Source organism: Cryptomeria japonica, chromosome 9, assembly GCF_030272615.1.
Source record: "Cryptomeria japonica chromosome 9, Sugi_1.0, whole genome shotgun sequence".
Lineage (NCBI taxonomy): Eukaryota > Viridiplantae > Streptophyta > Pinopsida > Cupressales > Cupressaceae > Cryptomeria > Cryptomeria japonica.
The window spans coordinates 545,131,045-545,155,250 of record NC_081413.1 but is presented as its reverse complement, the minus strand read 5'-3'; the positions used below and the strand labels follow the sequence as shown (position 1 = coordinate 545,155,250).

Here is a 24,206-nt window from a genome sequence, read left to right as displayed (position 1 = left end):
GATTCCTCGATTGCTTGATTGGAAGAGGATTTGTGGTTGGAGGAAGAATTGGAGGAACAAGATGAGATCGGAATTTTAGAAACTTGAAGCATTAACCAATCGACAACTAAGGCATTACAACTTACTAAGGTAGGTAGGAAGATGAAGGGGAGAAAAACAAACAAACAAAAGATAGAAGTGGCAATTGAGAAAGTGTTACCCACCCAATATTAAGGAGTACATTCTTAGAACCAAGGGTGGAAAACCCTCCCTTGGAGAGCAATGAAGATGGTCTCATGAAATATTAGGGGCTTAAACGCCCCTAACAAACAACGCATGACCAAGCACCATTTATAGACAAAATATTGGTCGACAATATCCTATTGCAAAAAACTAAATTGGATTTAGAAGATCCAAATAATTTTCTAAAACATTGCAGAAAATGGAGTGGAAATTTTGTTTACCATTTAGCGCAACGCAGGTGGTTTAGGCATCCTTTGGAATCTTGTCGTGGTCAAGGTAGAAGACACCATCAGCAATCAACAATGGATTTTGAGCAAGGTAATTTGTCTCAATTATGAATGTCTTTTCTCCTCTTTAACATTTGTGGACCAATCAAAACGGAGGATAAGAAGATCATGGGAGGAATTATCCACAATTATTGAATCTGTCAAAAGCAAGAAATTTGTGTTTGGGATGATTTTACTGCAATCCTCTGTCTAGAGGAGAAAAGCAGGGGACTAAGGAGAGAGAATACAGTGATAACAGATTTTTAGTGAATTGTCAAATCCAATACCTTAGGTGATGTCCTGCCTAAAGTTGGCATGTTTACCTGGACTAATCGAAGAGCGAGCTTTACAAACATTGCAAAATGTTTAGATTGATTCTTGGTCTCTGCAAATCGGACTAACTTACGATGTGAGTTGGAATCTTGCATCCTTCTATTTCTCTATCAAATCATTTCTCGATGACTTTAGACATTTGTGAAGTCATGAAGCCCAAAAAACCATACTTCAAGTTCGAACGAATGTGGTTTAGAAGCAAAAATTTTAGTTGCTTGTTGGAAGAATGATGGAAGGAGATTCCCAAGTCCGGGGGGAAGAAGAGCTTTACACGATGTAAGAAATTGGCCCATATTAGAAAAAGGCTTAAAGAGTGGAATGTCTCCTCCTTTAAGAATATCTTCAAAGAAAAATAACAAGTAGAAGGCGAGTTGGCAAAGCTTAATGAAAAAGTGATTAATTGTGGTATGTTTCATGTTGATTTCATCCAAAGAGAAAGCTTTGATGGCCGAACATGCAAAATTGCTTGCAAGGGAAGAAGAATTTTGGAAAGCTAAGGCTAATGAATCTTGACTAGAGGCAAGGGATGGCTATACAATTTTTTTCATAACTCAATCAAATCCAAGAGAATGTTTCATAGGATTAACAAGATAAAAGATGATATCGGAAAGGAGTGCACAAATTCTTATGATGTGGAAGACGTCACAGTTTGCTTCTTCTCAGAGCTTCTGGCTCCCGTGGGGGCTACTGACTAGATGACCAATTTTTAGATTCTAAATTGCATAGAGCAGATTGTATCTGATGCCAGAAACTTGATGCTTGAGGCCCCTTTCACCATTTTGGATATTAAACAAGCTCCATTCAAATTGCACCTTGATAAAGCACTTGGCACCAATGGGTTCCCCGCCCTTTTCTTTGAAAGTATTGGCATTTTAGATTTGGGAAGTGGTGGAGAAATTAGGGATCAAAAACAAGTTTGTGAAAGACATAATCAATACAATTTTAACCTTAATCCCAAAGAAAAATTAGTGCAAGACATATGCTGACTTCAAGTCAATTTCACTTTGTAACATGATATATAATAAGATTATCTCAATAGCAATGGCTAATAGGCTTAAGTTGCTACTTGGTCGGATTATCTCAAAGAACCAGATCAGTTTCACCTCAAGGAGAGAAATCACAGAGAGTATTATTCTTGCAAATGAAGCAATTCATTCCATCATGGCTACAAAATAAGCAGCGTGTTAATTAAATTGGACATAAGCAAAGCTTACAATCAAGTAAACTAGAGGGTCTTGATGCTTATACGGGAGAGATTCGGTTTCAATTGTTTGTGGATGGAGAGGGTCTTTAAATGCATATCCTTGGATAGGTTTTTTGTGGTGATGAATGGATCATTATGTGGATTCTTCCAAACCTTCAGAAGCTTGAGGAAAGGTGATCTCTTGTCACCTTTCCTTTTTGTAATCATGGCAGAGGCTCTAGGAGGCTTAATCAAATCAAGACAAAGCTCAATAAACGGAGAGGGGTTAGTATAGCCAAAAATATGGATCCCATTGCTCATATCCAATTCATCGATTACACTACTTTATTCAAGGATGCAAATTTGAAGGAAGCCGAAGTTATTAGGGATACAATCAATCTCTACAGTGCCTACTTGGGTCAAATTTTGAACAAAGAAAAAAATCAAATCTTCTTTTTCAACACTAAAAAATCATGGCAAAGGAGGATTACGAACTTGCTTGGGTTTGCCATAAAGAAAATCCACTCAAAATATCTTGAGGCCCCGATCTTTAACAAAGCAATAAGGACAAATCTCTAGTCTAATTGCGTTGAAAGCTATAAATCAAAGGCCACATCATGGAAAGGGAGATGGCTCTCCCTAGCTAGAAGAATAACCATGTTAATTAAAGGCAGTGTTAAGTGTTGTTCTGATTTGTGTGATGTCATGTCTATGGTTGTCCAAAAAGGCAACAGCTTCAATAGATGGAATCCTTAAAAAATATTTACGAGAAGGATCAAATGAGGCGCACAGAATTCCCCTCATATAGTGGGACTCCATGTGTAAAGATAGTTGTTTGGGGGGTGTCGGTATCAGGAATCTAAGAATACAGAACACAACGCTAGCGCAAAGCTTGTCTACAAGATGTTTTCAAGTCCAAAAAAACTATTGTGCAAAGTCATGCAAAACAAATACTTGAATTCAGCTTGCCCAAACCTAATTTTGACAGTTGCAAATTCATCAAGTGGCTTGGTGATTTGGAAATTCATGTGGGGATGCAAGAATGTTATCACATAACACCTAACTTGGAGAATAAACAAAGAAATCTACTGATTTTTGGGTGGACTCTTGGGAAGGATATTAACCTTTGGAAGAACTTAAAAAATTTCACGATACCTGAGATATACTCCCAATACAAATTGGGACAAAAGTAGAGAATTATCTTGTCAAGAGGAGCGACTCTATAGGTGTTGACTACAATTGGATGTATATTAGTGATCTATGGGTAAGTGAGGCTAAGAAACACTTGTTCAAGGCTGAACTCGAGAGCAAGAAAATCTCACTAAATTTGGAGGATGAAATTATTTGGTGTGTAGCTAAATCAAGTATGTACTTAGTTAAGATTGGCTATCAAGTGTTGTAGAAATAGAGAGAGGGGATTGGTTGAAAAAGTAATTTTTGTTGGGATAATTCTATGCTCCCTAAGGCGGAAGCATCTCTTTGGACCGTTCTCCATGAAAGAATCTTGATAGGAGATAGGCTATGGATAATTGGTACTGATAAGCCGCTGTAATGTGCAAGTCCAATGAGGAATCTTGTAACCATCTCCTGCTTAATTGCCCATTTGTCATTAAGTGCTAGGATTGGCTTTAGTGCAAATTAAAGTGGGTGGCCCCCAAGAATCTAGATGTTGAGGATTTCTCAACTAGGTGGTCGAGGCTCCATAGACAAGATTTGTGGGGTCGCAAATGGGTGGCCGCTCCATCAATGTTGGTATGACATATTTGGAAGGGACAAAATAAACAACTTTTTGGTGGAATGGAGAGTGCAGTTGAAGAAGTGATTAATAAAAATGAATGTGGCTTGGTTGATCTTCGAAACAGTAAAATCCCTTGGGCTAGGAGGTCTAAATTCTCATGGTGGGATGAAGAGCTTGGTAAAGATTGGTTGGGTCTTCAAATTTCAAAAGCTTGTGGACAGGACAAGACTCTAATGATAGCAGACATGGGGTAAGATGGCTTGTTTCCCCAAGTTGGAGATTGAAGTTGAATTTTTACAATGCGTCCAAGGGGAATCCTGGGCGCACTAGCTTGGGGTGCATATTAAGGGTTGAGTCCAGCAAAGTAGTTTGGGCGATTTCTAGTAAAGTAGGAAACACTACCAACAATGAAGCAAAAATGGTGGCACTAATCAAAGGAGTAGAAGAATGTTTGAAATGAGAGCAATATGCTATTGATATTGAAGAGGAGTTGTTGCTCTGCATCAATGAAATTAGGAACAAATGTACCCCGAATTGGAGACTGATGAAATGTGTTTAGAGAGCTTGGGAGTTGTTAGGAAAAGCGGACTTCACAATAAAACACATTTACAGAGAGGCGAATAGAGCAGCATACTTGCTTGCAAATAGAGGGGTGCTTGAGCAGGGCTCGGAGGTCATTTTGTTTGATATTGCAGTTTGGGATGGCTTGTGTCCATCAAAAAACAATGTCGTGTTGGGTCTATCTAGAGTGATCGATTGATGGTGGTGTAGAGAATTGACATATCTCTACTACTCAGCTCATCTTGTCCTACGGCTTAGATGACATTGCCACTAGATGATCACAATAATGATGTGGCCTTTGACAGCTCCTTTCAGAGCTATTTGAATAAAGTAAGTCCTTTAAAGGGAGATTGATAAAAACGAACCTCATCACCCTTAGACACCTTGTTGGGTAATCCCCAACAAAATTAGCCTTGGGATTTCTCGATGGTCTTCTTGAAGAGCACACAGGCAATATTGAGAGGGGGTGGGGGGCAGGGGGTGGGCTGAATCAGTATTGCAGATTTTTAAACTTTTAAAAAACTTAAAACCACATAAAACATGAAAAAGCAATGACCAAAACACATACACCAGATTTCTCGTGGAAAACCCTTTCGGGTAAAAAATCATGGCATCAAATAGCTTTCATTTACATCAATAGGCACCAACCTAGATTACATTGGAAAGAACCAAATCTAAAAAGATACACTGAGGCACCAACCTCTAAAATTTCTCCTTGACCAAAACAAATCTCAAGACCTCTCTGATAAATTTTATTCCGACTTTTCAGCCAGTATAGTTACAGCATCCTCTATCATCTCCAACATTTGAAGTCAAATAAAACACACGATATTATGTCCACATGAAATTTTGTACCCCCAGCACACAGAAAATTAACTCCCTATCTAAAACGAGCGACCAACTATCTCAACCAATTCCATTATAAGCTATGCACAGACTTCTTCAAAAAATAGAAAAATAAACATAACATGTTGCGCTAAGACATCAAAATCTTCACCCCAATAACAAAGTTCGAAAGACCATTTGACTTTCACACAGCAGCGATAAAAACATGTATCTCAATATTTGAGCCTTTTGTTATCAGAAAACAAAGCCGAAAGGAATATGATTAATGTATACGCAGGCTCTTCGCATACCCCATAAAGACCCATAAAGACTTTGACACTACACTCTTCGTTCCACACCAATCAAGAGATAATACATTCAACTCAAAATGTAACTCTCAGCTCACGGCAGACTCTATTTTTGTGATTGGTAATAAGAAAACTATATACCATGCTCAGATTAATGCTCCAAAAAATACTCAACACCTGCGCTATTTAAAAATGCTCCCATACATCTTGGTTCGACTTTCACTCCAACATACCGAAAACACTCAAAAAAAAAAATCTTCCAAGTTCACGTTTTCTAAATATATCCCCAACGTGCACCCAACACCACTATTCAAATTTTTTAAGTTGAGCACACACTTCAGAAAATGTATCGATTCAGTTATAGACGCGGACCTTTTTAATAAACGTCCAACCCTCCCACTTTTATTGGCACACACAAATTATGTCCGTGTTAAAGGAGGCTCCACTGACATCAAAACATGTAGGCCACGATTTTTTTTTTTAAATGCACAGCACTCTTCCACATGATATGTCCAGTCGGCTAAGAGCAATAAAGATAGTCATTATTTTCCTGCAGGCACGATTTGTTTTAAAAGTATGCATACCAAAAGAAATTAAGCAGCTCCCGATAATGGTAGAATCGCATTCCTCATGCAATAATGTATTCCACGAACTTCATATAAAAGGTGTTTCCAATGTTCGATAAAAAGAACATCACCTTCTAACACAGCTCCAAACATGTCAAAAATAAAATTATAAAACTGACAACCAAGAATTTAACACCTGGTTCTGCCGAAAATAAAAACTAGAACATATACGTTTTTTATATGATGGTACATTACTACTTTTCAGCACATTCCTATCTCCCAATTTATTTCTCTGTCATTTTTAATACACTTATGTCTCCAAAAAAAATAATCGCCCAGAAAGAATATTTTGAATACATGTGATATCTTACATAAATGAAGAGAAACTTATTTTAAATGCTTGGCAGATATTCAAAGACAAACATCCCTTTTTGAACAACCTTTGAACAGTCAAAAGCTGGCATGGCATAGAATCTGACTAGGTTGCTGACAGGAGACAAGTAGGCACATAGGATGCTGATGCAGACACACACACACTGCACAACCAAGCAACTAAGTAGCTCCAGCAAGCATATAGGCACCTCAAGAAGGCAAGCAAGCAGCTCAAGCTGCTCAACCAGATAGACAAGAAGACAGCTCAACCAAAATTCATAATCAACAGCTTGACAATTTCAATCCAGCTTTTGACATTAATGAAAAAAATTCCAACACTTTTCACTGTAGGGTTGAAAATAAATTGAATGGAGTGCTTCACTCCAGTTAAGGCATATTCATAGTCAAGCAACATAATGTTGTATAGGTTTGGTATCCATTGTTCTTGACAAGAGGAAACAATGGAGATGCGGATCAGGAGACTATGCAAAACAAAGAATGAGTGAGAAACCATTGATGCAATCGTGAAGGTGATAGGTGTCTCGAAATCAAGAGGTGGGCACATTCATGGTGGAGGCATCTACATAGAATTTTTGTCTGATGTGGTGCAAGTAATGGGGAGTATGAATTGGGGCACCATCTTCACCCACCACCTAGTCTTTGATGCTAATGAAGTTGTGGTGAAGGTTGTGGGTATATTTGATGCTGAAGTAGTAAACAAGAAACAAGATACTGAGCAGGCTTTGCTTTTGTATAGGAAAGGTATTGCGGATAGGTCCCTAAGTTGGTTTGATAATTTTATCAGTCAACATGGGGATATCTTTTCCCCTCCTCAACTTGAGAGGATCTATGAATGTGCTGAAGGCTTAATGTTCATCATGCACCAAGTTTTGTAATTTTTTTGTTGATTAATATAAAGGGAGCTACCCCATCTAGCAACACTTATCCAAAAAAAATTATTTTTGGTCGGTAATAATGAGATTTATATTAATATGTCAGAAATATTCAGATTACATTTCGAGTATGTCACCATCTATCCAAAATTTACAATTGTCAAAAACACTGTTCTTCCCCATATACCAATCATTTCTAAGACTACAAAAAACACCCAAATCCATTCCACCGTTCCATACATATTTCCCCAGAGAAAACTACAACTATATATAAATTTCTACATTTTGACAAAAAACAATTCACCGTTAATCCACAGCCATCAACCCCCATACAAAAAAAAAAATTACCAAATTACCCAAAAAACTAACCAACTCTCCATACAAAACAACAAAAAACTACTGTTTTTTCCTCACGGCTTCAATGGTCCATTAACCCAAAGGTCCTTGAACTCAAACCCAGATTCCTTCTCCTTCCCTGCATTTACAATCTTCTTTCCCTTTGTTCACTCACACTCCTTTTCACAAATGAAGAATTTCAAAGATTCCCATCCGATATAGGCTTCAGCCCTTCGCTCATCTCTGTTCATTCCTTTCGACCAACGGATGAAGGGCGACAGTTGTTGTGGTGTCTCCTCCTTCAAACCTTGCTCCCCCTTTGCAAAAAGGAAGCCAGCACCCGCCATGGCATGTCCAAGCACCAACTGTAGCCCGAATAGCCAATCATCATCCACACACCCTTTCACCATCCACTCCACTTCTTCCTTTTTTCCCACCTCAAGTCCCCATGCCACCAACATTGAAACAATGTCAATGTTAGTTTTGTACCAATGTTTCGTAGACAAGAACTCCTCGCCGAAGAGTACTTCCAAAATCTACAGAAAATTCTCCTCTTCAAACTTAAACAGACCTTCAACCTCTTCTCTGAAATCCGCCCCATGAAGGCTAGTTGTTGTCTCGAGGTGATGAGAGCGAAAGTAGCCTCCATTATTTGGGAAACTCACCACCTGTTGCATCAACTAATCTCCACCTTGCAACCTTCGCAGGATTTAAAAACTTCCCAAGCCAACCCCCATCACATCTGGCTGCCACCTCGCCAAATCATAAATGCTCTATGGAGATGACAGCATACTTTTACATGCTCAATCCCTACAAACCTCAATCGTACTCCTCCCTTCATCATTCAATGAAAACACCCAATTTGACAGCTTGTTTGCCAGCTCATTCCTAAGCGTACAACATGACTAACCTCATAATCTTCGAAAGTTTCTAAAATGGATTTGGTGATGGATATAAATTTATTTAATTTCCACGCATGAATTTCCCCTTTATTAATAGCATTGATGATTATTTGTGAATCGCCCTCAAGATGTATCTTTTGCAACCCTAAATTTTTTGCCATTTTCAAAGCCTCTATCACAGCTTGTACTTCGACATCATTATTTGTGCCTTCCATCAACTTGGTCACTCCAATTGCAATAATATTTCCTTCCCAGTCCTAGGCCACGAACCCAACCCTCGAGGGGCCAGGGTTACCTTTGGATGCCCCATCAAAGTTGATTTTAAACCATCCTGGCTTCGACTTAGACCATTCCACCTTCACAAAATACTACAAAATTGGATTAACCTGACAAGGCCCATTAACAAACTGAACACTTATCCAAAGTATATATACATATAATTTTCTGAAATACATCATTTTATATAATTTAATAAATTTATTAAATAGCATATTTAAATATTATATAATTTTAAATTTATTTTAAATAATTTATTTAGATGACTAAATTAAAATAGTAAAGTTAAATACAATATTACATATACTATATTGTTAAATAATAAATTATTAAAATATAATTTATATGTATGAATATATAGTCTATACTAACATATAATATTTATATATTATATTCATCTATTTGTACAAACACACCCAAAACATTACCAGCCTCCCCAATCTGCCGTACCGGCATATGGTTCCCAAATTCCTATAACCATACCTATACCGATTAGGCAACTTAAGTGAATGCTTATCACTCTTCATATTTATGTGTTTGTCGATTAGCATACTCAAATATTCTGTTTTGATTGGAGTTTTTCATTTTAAGCTCTTTGCAGTTAGGACAAAATCTTCTGAGCACGGAATCTGCTTGCCATGGTCTATAAACAAACAGGAAATTTCCCTCCAAGGCCCCAAGTCCTATGGGACATAACTTAGATCTAGGAGACATGTCCCCATGGAACATTACAATTTAATCTATGTAACTCTATTTTGAAGCAAAGTGACATTAAAATATGCAGATTGTGTCTGGCATTCTTTGTTGGCAATTTAAGAGGTAACAAAGTGCTTGAATTTTGCATATGTTTGGTAAGGTCAATTTATTTTATTAAGAAATACCTTTGATATTTTAAATTCAAAAAAATATTCTATTCAATTTACAAATTATATCCACAGTATAGCAAGGAACACCTGTGAGGGTAGGGCTCTTTCTTTGCTAAGAGAATTCATTCATTACACTGACAAGTAAAGAGTGTTGTTCGCTATGCAAGGAAATGCAGCTCTGATTTTTCACGGTCTTCTCTTCTCTTCTAGTCCTTAAGATCAGCTGCATTAAGTCTTGCTAGTGTGTCGGGATGAAACCACACAAAAAGTAGAATATTATTGCACCCTCTTTTTTTGGTTACCACTACAGAATACAACCCTCGTAAATTCAGGATGTTGATATCGTTTTTGTACATCTCAAGTATTGGATCTTTTAAGGGACAGCAACAATTTGTGCCTTTAGGCTAAATTCTCCGTACTTACAGAATTTTCAATCATTAGGATCATCTTCATTAATGATCAAAACCAAATTATTGTTCATGCAAATTTTTTACCCAAATAATTATCCCAAGTCTTTCATGTCAGTTTTTGGTAAGCAGATTAGCAGAAATTAGCAGAAAATAAGAATGCAAGGTAAAGTAAGCACATAACAGCATAACACACAAGAACACAGTACCCTGGGAAAACCTCCCTCCTGGAGGTGAAAAACCCAGCAAGAATAACTCAGATCTGATTACTAATAGGCGCAGAACCAGATTACAATTTAACCCTTCTAGGGCACACATCAACTATAGCAAAACTTATCTGAATCTGGAAGACAGAGTGTATATGCAGGTCACTGTCAATCTGAGACAGAAATCGGCAGCCTTGACATACTTCACAAGCCCTTGAACAAGTTCGGCAGCCTAGGATGGTATTCGCTCAACCTTGAGGATGATCGCCCAGCTTGAGAACTCCAATTCGCTGCCTTAGACGGATTTGCCAGTGCAGATATAATTCGCTTGTATATGCAACAGTTCGCTGACCCCTATTGTACTTCGCTGATCACAGAAGTAGTTCACTGATAGGATATATTCGCTGAGTGAGAGATGTATATGAATAATGATTGATGCCTTGTATTTATAGGCGACTTAGCCCTTTAACTTTCCCAAGTCGGCTTGCAAGAATATTATGCCAAGAGTTTTACACATTAGAATTATATAGGTCAAGGTCTAATTACAAGCTACATATTTGATAGGTCTTGCCCCATAAGTTGAACGCCCAAATAGGGCCTGCCCTATTATTATAAGTTACAATGGGGCCCAGCCCAATTACATGAATAACTTAAACTAAAATCCAATTCTAGCTACAAAATTCAACATTTCATGTTATCATGAGCAGTCCAACAATAGATAAAGTGCCAAAATTATGCAATATATACCATTGAGCTTCTTTTACAATGTTTGTATGCATTAGATTCCAATGCCTCATGTTGGGAAGAATGATGAGGAAATCATTTTGTAACTTTGGCTAAATGTTCCATACCTTGATCCTTTCTTTGGACCATCTTCATTAACAATTAAAGCAGAGTTTGTTCACACTGATTTCATACCCAGGCGATATTCCATTACCCAAATCTAGTTTATTCATGTTATCATCAGCAATTCAGCAGCAGTTGCAGTGCCAACATCATTCAAAATTAAAAGGTCTATGATAGAGCTTCTTTTATTTCATTATATGCATTTGAGTCTGATGTTTTGTGTTGGAAGGAATCATGAGGAAATATTCTTTCTAATTATGACACATGAATATAATTACAAAAATAATAATTATGAGTTTAAATAAAAAATTTAGCAGGGTAATTAACAAAAGAATCAAATAAGGAATTGTCAATGACACTTCTTGACATACATTTAGAATGAGTATGATCAACATTGAAATATGTTTAGTTAGCATAGGTGTTTTACAAATTGAAATATAAGTAATCTTTCATTTTCTTCTCATTATTTTGTCACATCCCTCAAAGACACCCATATTTAATGGTTGAGGATATGAGCATTGATCAATTTGTCAATGGCATGGTGTAAGGTGAGGCAAGTTTTGCAATTCATTTGGCGAGTATTCTAATGTCCACTTCAAGAAAAATATTGTGAGTGCTTGTCAATGCCATGGCTTGATGCTAAAGCGGAGGCGTAAATGACAATATCTTCTCAACATTGTCAATCTTAGTCAAGACCCCATGGACACCTTGATATACATATTTACACCACAATACAAAGTTACTATAATAAAAAATCATTATTTTTACAATTCAAATTCATTTTAAATCTTATAAAGGAAAACATTGTAACCCATATAAAACAAATATCTCATAGTATAGCATAAAAAGTCATATTAAAGGCATGGAAAAATAGAAATGAATGAGGAAGGTAGGAGCTGCATGGACAGAGAAGGAGGGACCTGCAACGCCATTTACTACGGTATGAACCTGCTGTTGCAGCCATTAAAATCAGATAAGATAGAAAAATGCAAGGAGAAGAAGGTCATGGATAAGAGGGACAATATGTTGATTGGTTAGGTGACCATGGAGATTTAACATTGCCTGAATGAGATGCATGAAGGGGAGCCGTCCTCACACTGGGGAGGAGCCAATGCTGCTTCATAATTTTGCCCCCATGACTGTCTTTTTCTTCAAGTGATGTTGTGGTAGCAATAAGAGGCATGGTTGGTGTCAAGCCCAATTGGGTCTTTGCATAGTTTGGGATTTCTCTGGGATTTGCGTTTGCCATATATAGGTATGATAAATACTTCACCTTTCCTTAATGCTATTGTTGTGAAGATTTGCAGTTGCCTCAAATGGGTTTCAACTTTCAATGACCTTGACTATGAGATAAATGTTGCTTGCTATGGCTGGGCATAAGAAAAACTTTACAAAACTAAACATAAATAATTGCAATGTATTGTTAATGATCTTATGTGATGTGTTTGTGACACTTACTCCTTATCTGATGATGATCGCAAGTAGTAGAGGATGCTTTCCATCATCGTGATTGGTGTAAAAGACTGAGGAAAAATAGGACTCACAACATTCCTTTTCTAGTTGGGATGCACTAAAAGGGTATGTGTTAGTCACTCATCATGTATGTGTCAATCATTCACTATGTATATGTTAATCACCAACTATGTACTTGTGTATATGTTCTCGGGTATCTAACTAATGCCCTTACCAATGATGACATCAAGTAATATGGGATGCTTGATTGTCATCATAAATGGTGGTGGATTTGGAAAAAGGATGGAACCCATGACGTAGTATGGAATGCGCCGACATTCTTTTTGCAAATGAGATTTGATTATTGTTGGTGTTGGAAATAAGCCACATCCGGACCGACGATGGACTGGTCCAAGAGGGGCCAGTAGCTCAGTGGTAGAGCACTCCAGCAGCGTATGGAAGGTCCTAGGTTCGAGTCCTAGCTGGTCCATGTCTCAACATGGTATCAGAGCCAGGTCCAGGCTAGGAGCCCCAAGCACATGAGAGGTGTGGCTTAAGGGGGGGTGTTGGTGTTGGAAATAAGCCACATCCGGACCGACGATGAACTGGTCCAAGAAGGGCCAGTAGCTTAGTGGTAGAGCACTCCAGCAGCGTATGGAAGGTCCTAGGTTCGAGTCCTAGCTGGTCCATGTCTCAACAATTACGGGCTTATGTGTTAATAAATTATGTAGTGGGATAATGCATACATTAGGTTGCATCCTCTTCCATGGTGTCAATTATTCTTTACATGAACATGTGATGTACTGTTTGGATCATTCACATAGGATATATGTGATGTATGCTTGAGCTAGTCACTAGTGTACTTGTAATGTGCGTATGAACTAGTCGATAGTGTACTTGTAATGTGCGTATGAACTAGTCACTAGTGTACTTGTAATGTGTGTATGAGCTAGTCACCTTATATATAAATGATGTATGTTTGATCCAATCACTATGTGAATTTGAGATTATGAAATGATATGACCCCCATAGACCCCCATATAAATTTGTGTATTTTTACACTAATAATTTGTCATGCCCCTGCCATGATGCATCTCCCACATCTCTAAAAGATAAAATGATAAAATTTAGTATCCAGATGACCAAACAGATATCAATTACCACTGCCAAAGAGAGGAATCGATTAGATATTCAATATACGGTTAGCACAGCGACTATAATTAATCAATACAATCAAACATATTTCTGTGGAAATCGGAGATTAACATGTAAAGAACAAACAATGGTTCACAAACTTGGCCAACATTAAATATTTAAGTGTTAGAAGGTGCGACTATGTTCCATAGAGGAAACAGCGATTAAGATTTATTGGAGGAAGTTAATAAAGTCTTAAGGGCAGTTATTATATTAACCAAGGGGTGCAATTCAAATGAGTTGTTAAAGAAGTCAAACAAAAATTAAAATCAATATTAAGGAGACATCATAATTACGTGGCTGCTCATTTAGAGGTGGTGCGATTTCAATTAAAGAAACAAGATGAGCTATTCTTGTTATTCTTTTGGATTCGACCGTGTATATTTCGATGCTGCCAACGTTTCGGATCAAACACCATGATCCATCATTTAGAGGTGGTGCGATTTCAATTAAAGAAACAAGATGAGCTATTCTTGTTATTCTTCTGGATTCGACCGTGTATATTTCGATGCTGCCAACGTTTCGGATCAAACACTATGATCTCTCACTTGCTCTCTTGCTCTGATGATGGATCATGGTGTTTGATCCGAAACGTTGGCAGCATCGAGATATACACGGTCGAATCCAGAAGAATAACAAGCATATCATTATGGACTGTGGAAATTTCATGAATTCAAGATTAGCTATTAGAAAATGAAAGGACGCATCCCTCCATAAAGTCGCCTCTTTCCAGATATCTGAGAAGGTATTAAAGGAGATTGACAGATCATTCCAAGGGGATCATGGAATGAGCAGATCAGATTGATATGAGATATCGTATGGAGACTCAGTTCGGTCATAATAAGATCATCATCGAAAAATAATTATTTGACTGGCAGATCAGATTCTTTGCAGATGGTATTCATGCACAGGCAAATTATTGCAATCATTACTGGGACATCAAATTGGTATGCTGTGTTTTACTTATGAATCAAACATTAATTTACAACTATATTATAATTTATATCTGAATACTATAGCACAACAGTTACATTTGTCCTTATTTTTCATATAACAAAAATAATAAGATCTGCATTGGTTGATTAAGTTTACAACAATTTGCTTAATTTCCATTGTTGACATATATATTCATAATACAAAGGATACTAGCATATTCATAGCTCAATTACTTAATCATTTCTATTGCGCCCCCATAAGGAGAGGCATGATGTTGTTAGGGAGAGGCAGAGTAAATCCATCCCAAATTAGGTGAGCCCCAAGGGTGGCATGGACGGATGTTCCTAAAACATGGGCCCAATTATGGAGGTGGTGTCAATGCGTCCTAGACAAGTAAATACCCATCCAGGGTTGAGAATTAGAAAGGAAGTAAGAATTAAGACTTGAATATATTAAAATAATATTGTAACATTGTTATAATGGTCATTTTAGTCATTTAGTTGGTATTTAGAAACTTCCTTTTATGTCTTTCGTCTTTAGTTAGTTTTAGGAAGTTTCCTTTCTATCTTTCATGTTTCTATTCTCCATCATTTCCATCATGGAAAGATCCTCTTGTATTCTCTATATAAGGAGCCTTCATCTCCTTTGTATTTAATATATAACAAATTATCATTTCATGGTATTAGAGCGGGTTAAGTCTTTTTGACAAAAAAAAAATTAAATTTGTGGGTATTTACCTGGAATTTATTTTCAAAAGTTTTTTTAATGATTTTTTATGAAAGATCATGGTGTGGCTACCTGATTTTTTTTTCAGAAATTTTTTGAATCATTTTTTATGAAAGAACCTGGTTTGCTGTTGGAAATTGTGAAAGGCTTCATTCGCACTAGGGTTTCCAGCAAGGCAAATCACAATTTTTTTTAAGGAAAAATCCGAGGGTTTTTTATTCTTATTTTTTACAAAAAATCATGGAAGGGTTTTGCACATTTTTTCCATAAAAATCATGGAAGGGTTTTGCATATTTTTTCCATAAAAATCATGGAGGGTTTTGAGGGCCACGACTGCTTTGTGTTGGGTCTGTTTTTTACATGCAATGACAAGGTGGTTTGTTGCGTGAAGATTTTTTGGTAGTAACTGGGAAGGGTTTCAGTCTGCAGTATTTTTAGGTTTTTTTATTTTTTCCATAAAAAATCATGGTGGTGGACTTTTTTTATTTTTTCCAAAAAAAATTATGGTGGAGGTTCGCCGATTTTTCCACAAAATCGCAGTTTCATTTTTTGCCCTTTTTTGTCAACAAAAATCTAAGTTTTTTGAGAAGTTGATCTTGGTGTCTCTAGCTAAAGGGACATCATGTTAGAAGGATTGTGGTAAACTTGGTCATATCCAAAAGTTCTACAGAACCAAGAAGGGTCTCAGCAGTAGGCTCATGTCGCAAAGCGTTCTGAGGAGAAGGGGGCAACCTTCTATGTATTCATGGCCAAATGACCTGCAGATTATGTTTAGTCTTCTATAGGGTAGTTAGTAAGATGACCATTAATGGAGGGTATTAAAATAATATTGTAATATTACTATAGTAGTTATCTTAGTCATTCAGTTAGTATTTATAGACTTCCTTTTATGTCTTTCATATTTAGTTAGTTTTAAGAAGTTTCCTTTCTGTCTTTTGTGTTTCTATTCTCCATCATTTCCATTATGGAAAGATCCTCTTGTATTCTCTATATAAGGAGCCTTCATCTCCTTTGTAATTAATATATAATGAATTATCATTTCAGAATATAGCCACTATCAATTGTACAATGAATAAATATGGTTATCTAGTTTAATAAATTAATTTAAGGCATGATATTAAGTAATGGGTGTCGATTATTGGGAAAATGGCAGCCTCCTAGTAGGGGACATTACATAATTGGTATTGATTGGTATGGAACCAACACTTGACTAGATGTGTTGTTATCATTCTAGTGTAATTGGACTAATTTAAAAGCATAAACTTAATTAACAATCATGATTTAAAAAGAGATCAGAGATCTCATACAAGAGGAGAGGATGAACTCTCTCTAACATTGATGTATGAACTAAGAAGCCTCTAATTCCCAAAGAGAGGATACATAAGCAAGGTCATATGAATGAACCCTCAAAGTTGAGGTTTGAGTCTAGGGATGACCCTAACATTGGGAACTTACCACTTTCGAGTCTAAACATATAAGCCGTGGCATGAAGCTGTCATCACAACCATTGTTGGAAATGTTTCGAAGTCGGCACTTCTAAATTAGTTGAACGATGCTTGGTTGATTAAGTTGGTTGTTTGTTGGTTGTTGTGAATTAAAAAAAAACACCTTAGTAGTAACTAAGAGGTGATTTTTACATATTTTTGTGATTTATTATTGCTGTTTATTCCTTACTTGTCCACAATTCCACAGCACGAGCCCATCACAAGGTAAGTACCCAAACTTCAGATTTAGCATTACACCACTGCCAGGCACACTTATCATGAAGCCAACTTGATGTCAAAGGGCCAGCTGGAGGCTTATACAACAATTGATGCGTTTAAAGAGATCGAATGGGGCAAAGAAGGCAATCTTTTATAACCATTTTTTCCGACAACGGTAGTAAATTCTGGTGAATGTCTTAATTGTGTAATTTTATTTTATTTTAAACAAAAAACTGGATGCTAAGATGGGTATAAAAAAGCAACCACTTCAAGGGGTTGTAGTGCAATGCTAATAGAGGACAGTCGTGAAATTTGGATCTTGTTGAAAACCGCATGTCACTAGAGAGTGAGGCGTTTTACAGATGTTATTAAGTTCATCATCTCTCTCAGCTTTGTTTGAGGCATCCTCTTACACTTAATGAAAGGAGAGAATTTATTCATACAACAAAAATTCTGGATACTAAGATGGAAAGATTCTATATGGATGTAACCTACATATGCACAATAAGCATAAACAATATGTAAGACAAATGAAAATCGATTCCCGTACAGCCTTCCATAATTAAGGTCTTCTCTCTACTATCATGACCTATAAACTACATTTACCTGAACAAAAGAAGGAAACATCACGGAACACACAGCAGTGTTCTTCCCCGCACACAATCCCAGGCAAGCAATCATTGAATATTTTGCATACAAGAAGATAATTGAAAGCCAGAGGAAGGCAAATACAACCTAACCAAATTCAATTTAAAAAGCGCATGAAATAAAATTAAAGAATTTGTTTAAACCTTCTCCCCGCTGAGAGCTTCTGCAACAATTCTGGCGTGCTCCCATCTGGTTGTTTTCTTTGTGAGTTTTCTGACCAGGAGAACTCCCCCCACAAGACAAACTGCCTTGAAAAACAAATCTCTGGCTATGCTCCTCCCACTTGAGCTCCCTGAGCCATTACTTTGCTCACCCATGCCCATCTATCTAATCTTTCCACTCGCAACAATTAGAATATTCAATAAGTACATGATCATTTCATCAGATTCGCCTTTTCGAAACCTTTTCCCCTGTTCGCATTATTTGATCCCCTGCAATCTCCTCTGCTTTCGCGATCAGCCTTTCTAGCCCATTGCATGTGATTTGTATAGAATATTACAAAATTTTATTAGTATCTAGAAATAATTCGTGGCACAGAATTAGAGGGCCAACCTCCCATTTCACACGTCTTTGCCCTTTTCTTCTAATCTCTTCCATTCTCTTCTTTCTCTTATATTGAAAAGAGCTTTGCCTCTAACTGCTTTTTATATTCTCTAGTTATAAAGTTTAGTTATAATTATATTAATTTTTTTTTCAAAATATAATAAAAAATATAACATTAATAAGGATCTCAAATATATTTTATATAATTTGGATATAAGTACAATGATGAAATTAGTATACTCACGTTTGTTTTTATTTAGTTTGGTGCTTATCTTAAATACAACATAATATTTTTGATGTCTATAAGATCAAAGACAATTTAAAGGATAGATGATCTAACTAATTTTTTTTTTTATATTGTTGATATTTTGTTGTTTATCTTGATGGTGAGTTATATTATTCTTGTAGCCTTTTCAAATGTCTAAAAGACATGCTTATCTCCTCCCATTTTTCTTGTCTCTTCCATCTCCCTATATTACATCAAAGATTATGAGAATTAGTCCTCAACTTTGTTCTCTTCTTTCTCTTATATTTAAAAGAGCTTTGCCTCTAACTACTTTTTATATTCTCTAGTTATAAACTTTAGTTATAATTATATTAATTATCTTTCAAAATATAATAAAAATATATAACTTTAATAAGGATCTCAAATATATTTTATATAATTTGGATATAAGTACAATGATGAAATTAGTATATTCACATTTTTTCTTATTTAGTTTGGTGCTTACCTCAAATACAACATAATATTTTTTATGTCTATAAGATCAAAGACAATTTAAAGGATAGTTGATCTAACTAGTTTATTTTTTTATATTGTTGATATTTTGTTGTTTATCTTGATGGTGAGTTATATTATTCTTGTAGCCTTTCCAGATGTCTACAAGACATGCTTATCTCCTCCCATTTATCTTGTCTCTTCCATATCCCTATATTACATCAAAGATTATGGGAATTAGTCCTCAACTTTGCTTTGACTCTCTAAGTGATATTTTTCCTTTTATAGACTTTTTTGGTATGCTTCCTCAACTGTGGTTATCCTTACCAAACCCAACTCTTCTAGAATATTTGTTCCTAGTCCATCGGTGTACAATGCAACCTTCTCTTTATTTGCTTCACCATGTCTAGCCCTAATGATTACTTTGTAGGATTCCTCAGTATATTCCACAAATTTCTCCTTTTGCCTTAAGTTTTACAATCTCTTTAGTAGCTCAAGCTCATAATTAGCAGGTATGAATTGGTTCTTCAATTTTGTCATCATCATATCCCACTTTGCAATTTTATCTTTTCCTCTCCTATTCCTATCCAACTGAACTTCTTTCCACCATAAAGCGGCATGTTCTTTTAACTTGGTTTTTGCAAATATCACTCTTTTTGGATCTTCAATCTCTTCGTATTCAAATTATTCCTTCATGTCTTTTATCCAATCAATCAATTCCTCAAGGCTAGATTGCCTGCGTAATTTTGAATTTCAAATCTAGGTCTCTTGTTGATCTTTGAAATAACTTTCATCATCTTAACTTGATCTTATTCTTCTTCATCTTCTCTAAAATTGTCTTCAACTAGTTTTTGGTCGAATTCATCATCACTTTCACTTTTCGGTCTAGGGTTTAAGCCTCTCTTCCTATCATCTTCTACAACATCCAATCAAACTCTCATTTCTCTCATCAGTTCCATCATTGCATCCATTCTATTAGTAACATTCGCTACAACAGGTATTCTCCTCGGTGACATCTCTTCCTTGACTCTAGTGCAACTGCCTCAATTTGACGATCTGGGTACAAGGTCTTAGTTACCTCGCAATTGGCGATTGATTGACAACACTTGTAGTCGGGCATAGGTTAGCGAATTGTTCACGACAAGGAATTCCTTAACTCAACAAGGACTTGAATATTTCTCTGATACCACTTGATGCAGTCATGGATGGAGAACCTTTCATAATAAGAGTATCCAATCCATGCAACATACAGTCAACATAGTGGAAATAACACAACAAAACACTTAGTAAACAAGGAGATCAATATATTCATCATTAGAGACATCAATTACATCTTATAAAATGGTATCCGAAATAATAATGGGCTCACAAGCCTGTCACAAAGGCATCACAAGTTTACATAGGGCTCATTAGCCTGATCACAGCCCCATGAACTGGTTAGAACTAAACTCTTTATGCAAATGTTATATATTTTTATGAATCTAACTACTCTTTGTCATTAATGATTACAAAAGGTTATTATGTATGTTTTACATGTTGTAGAAAGGATCCACATCAGCCTCAAAGGTCTCAAACCCAATGAATGATGAAACGTGTAGATTGGACTCAAAATACATTGCAAAAGAAGAAAACAGAATGCAGACGATAAGAAAGGATTCCCCTAGGTCTCAAATGTATTGAATGGTGCTCCAATTAGATCCACACACCACAAGAAGGGTTTGCAAGTGAACTAGTACCACAAACACATAATGTTCTGGCAAGTGAATGAACTTTCGGACATGATAACTTGGTAAAAACAAAAAAGATATTTAGATATGATATAGATGACTACATTCAAAGTGTGAATCTAGATCCACAAGGCATTGGTGCAGGGGCACTAGGACATGTGTCTACTTCATTTTGACATTTGTCTACATCATTTTGATTCATGGTTATGCTTAGGAATAGAATGTGCAATGTGTGTGTTTGAAGGCCTATTGATTAGGTCTAGGCAGTGTAATAAGCCTTAAGGCCCCAAGAGGTATCAACTTGGTCAAAGGCCTTGTATGGGCATTTTATATGTACTTTTGATGTTTAGGGGTCTGCAATGTGTGGTAGGTTCATTCTTGACCTTTGGTGTAAAGGCAAGACCGAATTGTAGAAAGTTGACAAAAGTTGCAAAGTTGCATTATTGTCTTAAGCAACTTTTCTTGCAAGATTTTGAAATTTGGTTATCCCAATGGTTAGTTGGTTGATTGTATGCATTGGAGGTAGTTGGAGGAGTTCCTTGGCATGATATAAGCCTAGAGGAATGATTCATATTGGTTGGAGAGATAATATTGAATGAATTTCTTGTCTTCAAAGCAAACGGTTATTGTGATTTCTTGCATTTTTCTTGAGTTTTTTGTTCTTGCATAATTCCCTGTGAATAATGGGCATGAATTAAATATTTGGCAAGTTGTAGCAGAGGTTCACCGTCCATTTGGAGTTGATCTGAGGTCTTGAAGCTTTCGGGTTCGGAAGAAACTGAATTTTCTATCTCACTAGCCTGACAAAACCCTCAAAACCAGGGTTTGGATGCAAACAGTGACACAAATCAACATCTCTCTATGGGATCGATCTAAAACCTGGGTGGATATTGATTTGACATGTATATTAGATGTTCCTAGTGGTTTTGGAGACAGGAAGTGTCATTTTCCTTTCCTAAGATGAAGCCCTAGGCTTGACATCGCTCATGTGGCAAGCCTATGCAGTAGGAAAAGAGGGTGGAAACCTTGAACAAAAGATTGAAGGATGGTCAAACTTGGCATCAGAAGGACCCTTGGACAAGTTCAGACCCTTTTCAATTTTTATCCTTTCATTCCTTTGTGACTGGTGAAGCTTTTGAGAGTTTAAACCCCAATACTGACTAGAAGAGGCTAAATAGGGTCAGTAGGGTTTGACCATCCGTACTCAAAACCAAGATGTAGAAGTTTGGAATCTTGTAGAATGCCCAAAAGGGTATTCGAATATCAAATTTATTCAGGGGGTTGTTCAGGTAGGTTGTGAGAAAAATCAAGAAAAGTCCAAATGGAGGGCTAATTGCTTGTAGCCCTATTTCCTAGGTCCAAAAGGGGAAAAGATACAAAAGGCTAGTAAACACCCATCTAAGGGGTAAATATCAGTGCAAATTCCATATAACACATGTGTAAACACTCACATAAGTTAGATTCCACCTTTTGAGTAAAGATCATGTTGCTTGGGGTTTGGGGCTGTTAGGTGTCCTTGGTTGAAGGGTTGGAACCTTGGGGGTAGGAGACTCCTTGTCAGTTGTGAGCTATCCTGAGTGAAGAGATACTTGGGAAGGATCTAGGGAAAGCTATAGAAACCTTGGGAAGGTTAGAGGCATTGGTCCATTGGATGCTACCAGCTAGATACCCTTTTTGAGTAAAAAACCAAGAAAGTGATATTACATCCCAAACCCTCTGCATCAGGCATGAAGAGAAATATTCAATACAATGCAAAGAAAGTGTTGAGACATCTACAAATTGACATGCAAGAAAAGAAATGTGTTTGGTTGATACAAGATTGCTTGATTTAACCAGGGATGCTCTTGCATTAGATAGTTGTAGTTATACATGTATGCTTCATGCATGGTATGAGGAGGTTTGTAGCTTTCTCAACCAAGAAATATCGGTATATGTTTTACCATTGGTATCAATATGCATTGGTAGTTGTCAAGAACCAATAACCATAAGAAGTGCTAACACATCCAACTATCCATACCTCCAAGGTATATAAAACATATGAAGTGAATCTCATATCATCAACATATACAAGCCACAACTTGCAACCACAAGCTCCAAATGTAATACTTGGCGCATGCTCACCTAGAAACTCCCATTGCATAGGTAATGTCAAATATGAAATGAATCTACTAATAGCATCATATAGAAAGTGTAACCATAACCATGTACTATCAAGGAACATCGACAATAATATTCATAACATGTAAACCAATAACCTACAAGTACAACTCTCACAACAAGTCTCCAATGCTCTCCCATGTTCTCCACAACCAACAAAGGAGAGAGATAGAGGAAACTCCATGTCACTTCCCACATGACAACACATGACCACAAACTAGTGACCACATAGTTCTAGACAAATCTAAATCCAATGTAATGTGAAACTAAACATCCAATAACATAACCAAGACCAAAGAGAGAAACCGTAGATCAAAACTTGTAGCATGTTCTTCTACATACACCACTAAATGCCAACTGTGTCAAGTATGAAATCCTCCATAAAACCCCAAAGTGAATAGCATAAGTAAAAACCAAACTCATTTAGTCTCTTAGACCAAAAAAGTATACATATAATGTAATCAACATGGATGTAAGCCTCTCATAACCAAGAAGATCAAACCAAGACCATTCCTAGTCCTAGGGAATAAGCCTAATAAACCATATCCTAAACTCAAATCAATGAATGCCATCATAATTACAACTCAAATGCACAAGGAGAAAACCAATGCCAAACATCTCTCATATTGAATCCTCTGGAACTAATCATCTATCCATAGCTAAAGATCTATAACTATGTAAGATTAGCATAAATATAATGCACCTAAAAGGAACAATGGGCAATAACTCTCAAGTAGTAGAACATCAAGTAGACTTGAAGTGGGGAATGGGAATGCTCATCAAGATAGCCAAGTCATTATGAATCACGCTAAGAACAATCTCCTCTCAAGTCCATTCCAAGTGAAGGTTCCTTGGTCTTCTTGTTGAAACAACCAACCACCTCAACACATGTCTCTAATCACAAGAGAACTCCAGCCTCACCTATGTCTCCAAGTATCCATGAGCACCTGTAACCAATCAATATATGCCAAACTCTAAATGAAACATAACATCATCATAAAGTAATCAAGTGAATGATCATATACTCAATATAAAGAGAACTACCCAAGATCAATGTCAAAGATCAAATTGTAGAATCAAGAACATAAACATGACAACATGATCTAACCATCTCCTCCTAGAAGGTAATATCATCCATATGAACATATTAAATAACTTTTTCATGCCAAAACTCTAATGCACAATCAAGAGTGTACCATGACATAATAGCGAACCATCCTATCAAGTGAACTTACAAATATGAAATACCCTTCTACAATAACAAGATCTAAGGACTCATCCAAACATTTGCAACAC

The 24,206-nt window shown here is 36.6% G+C and overlaps 1 protein-coding gene across 1 annotated transcript in view; it reads right to left on the bottom strand.

Annotated features, from left to right (window-relative positions):
• The window catches only part of LOC131061006 (chromophore lyase CRL, chloroplastic), a 128,685-nt gene extending 110,342 nt beyond the window's left edge, over positions 1-18,343 (bottom strand). Inside the window, exon 1 of the mRNA XM_057994507.2 lies at positions 17,909-18,343. Coding sequence (XP_057850490.1) covers positions 17,909-18,088 — 180 coding nt within the window. The 5' untranslated portion in view covers positions 18,089-18,343. The remainder of the gene's footprint in view (positions 1-17,908) is intronic.
• Between the last annotated feature and the right edge of the window lie 5,863 nt (positions 18,344-24,206).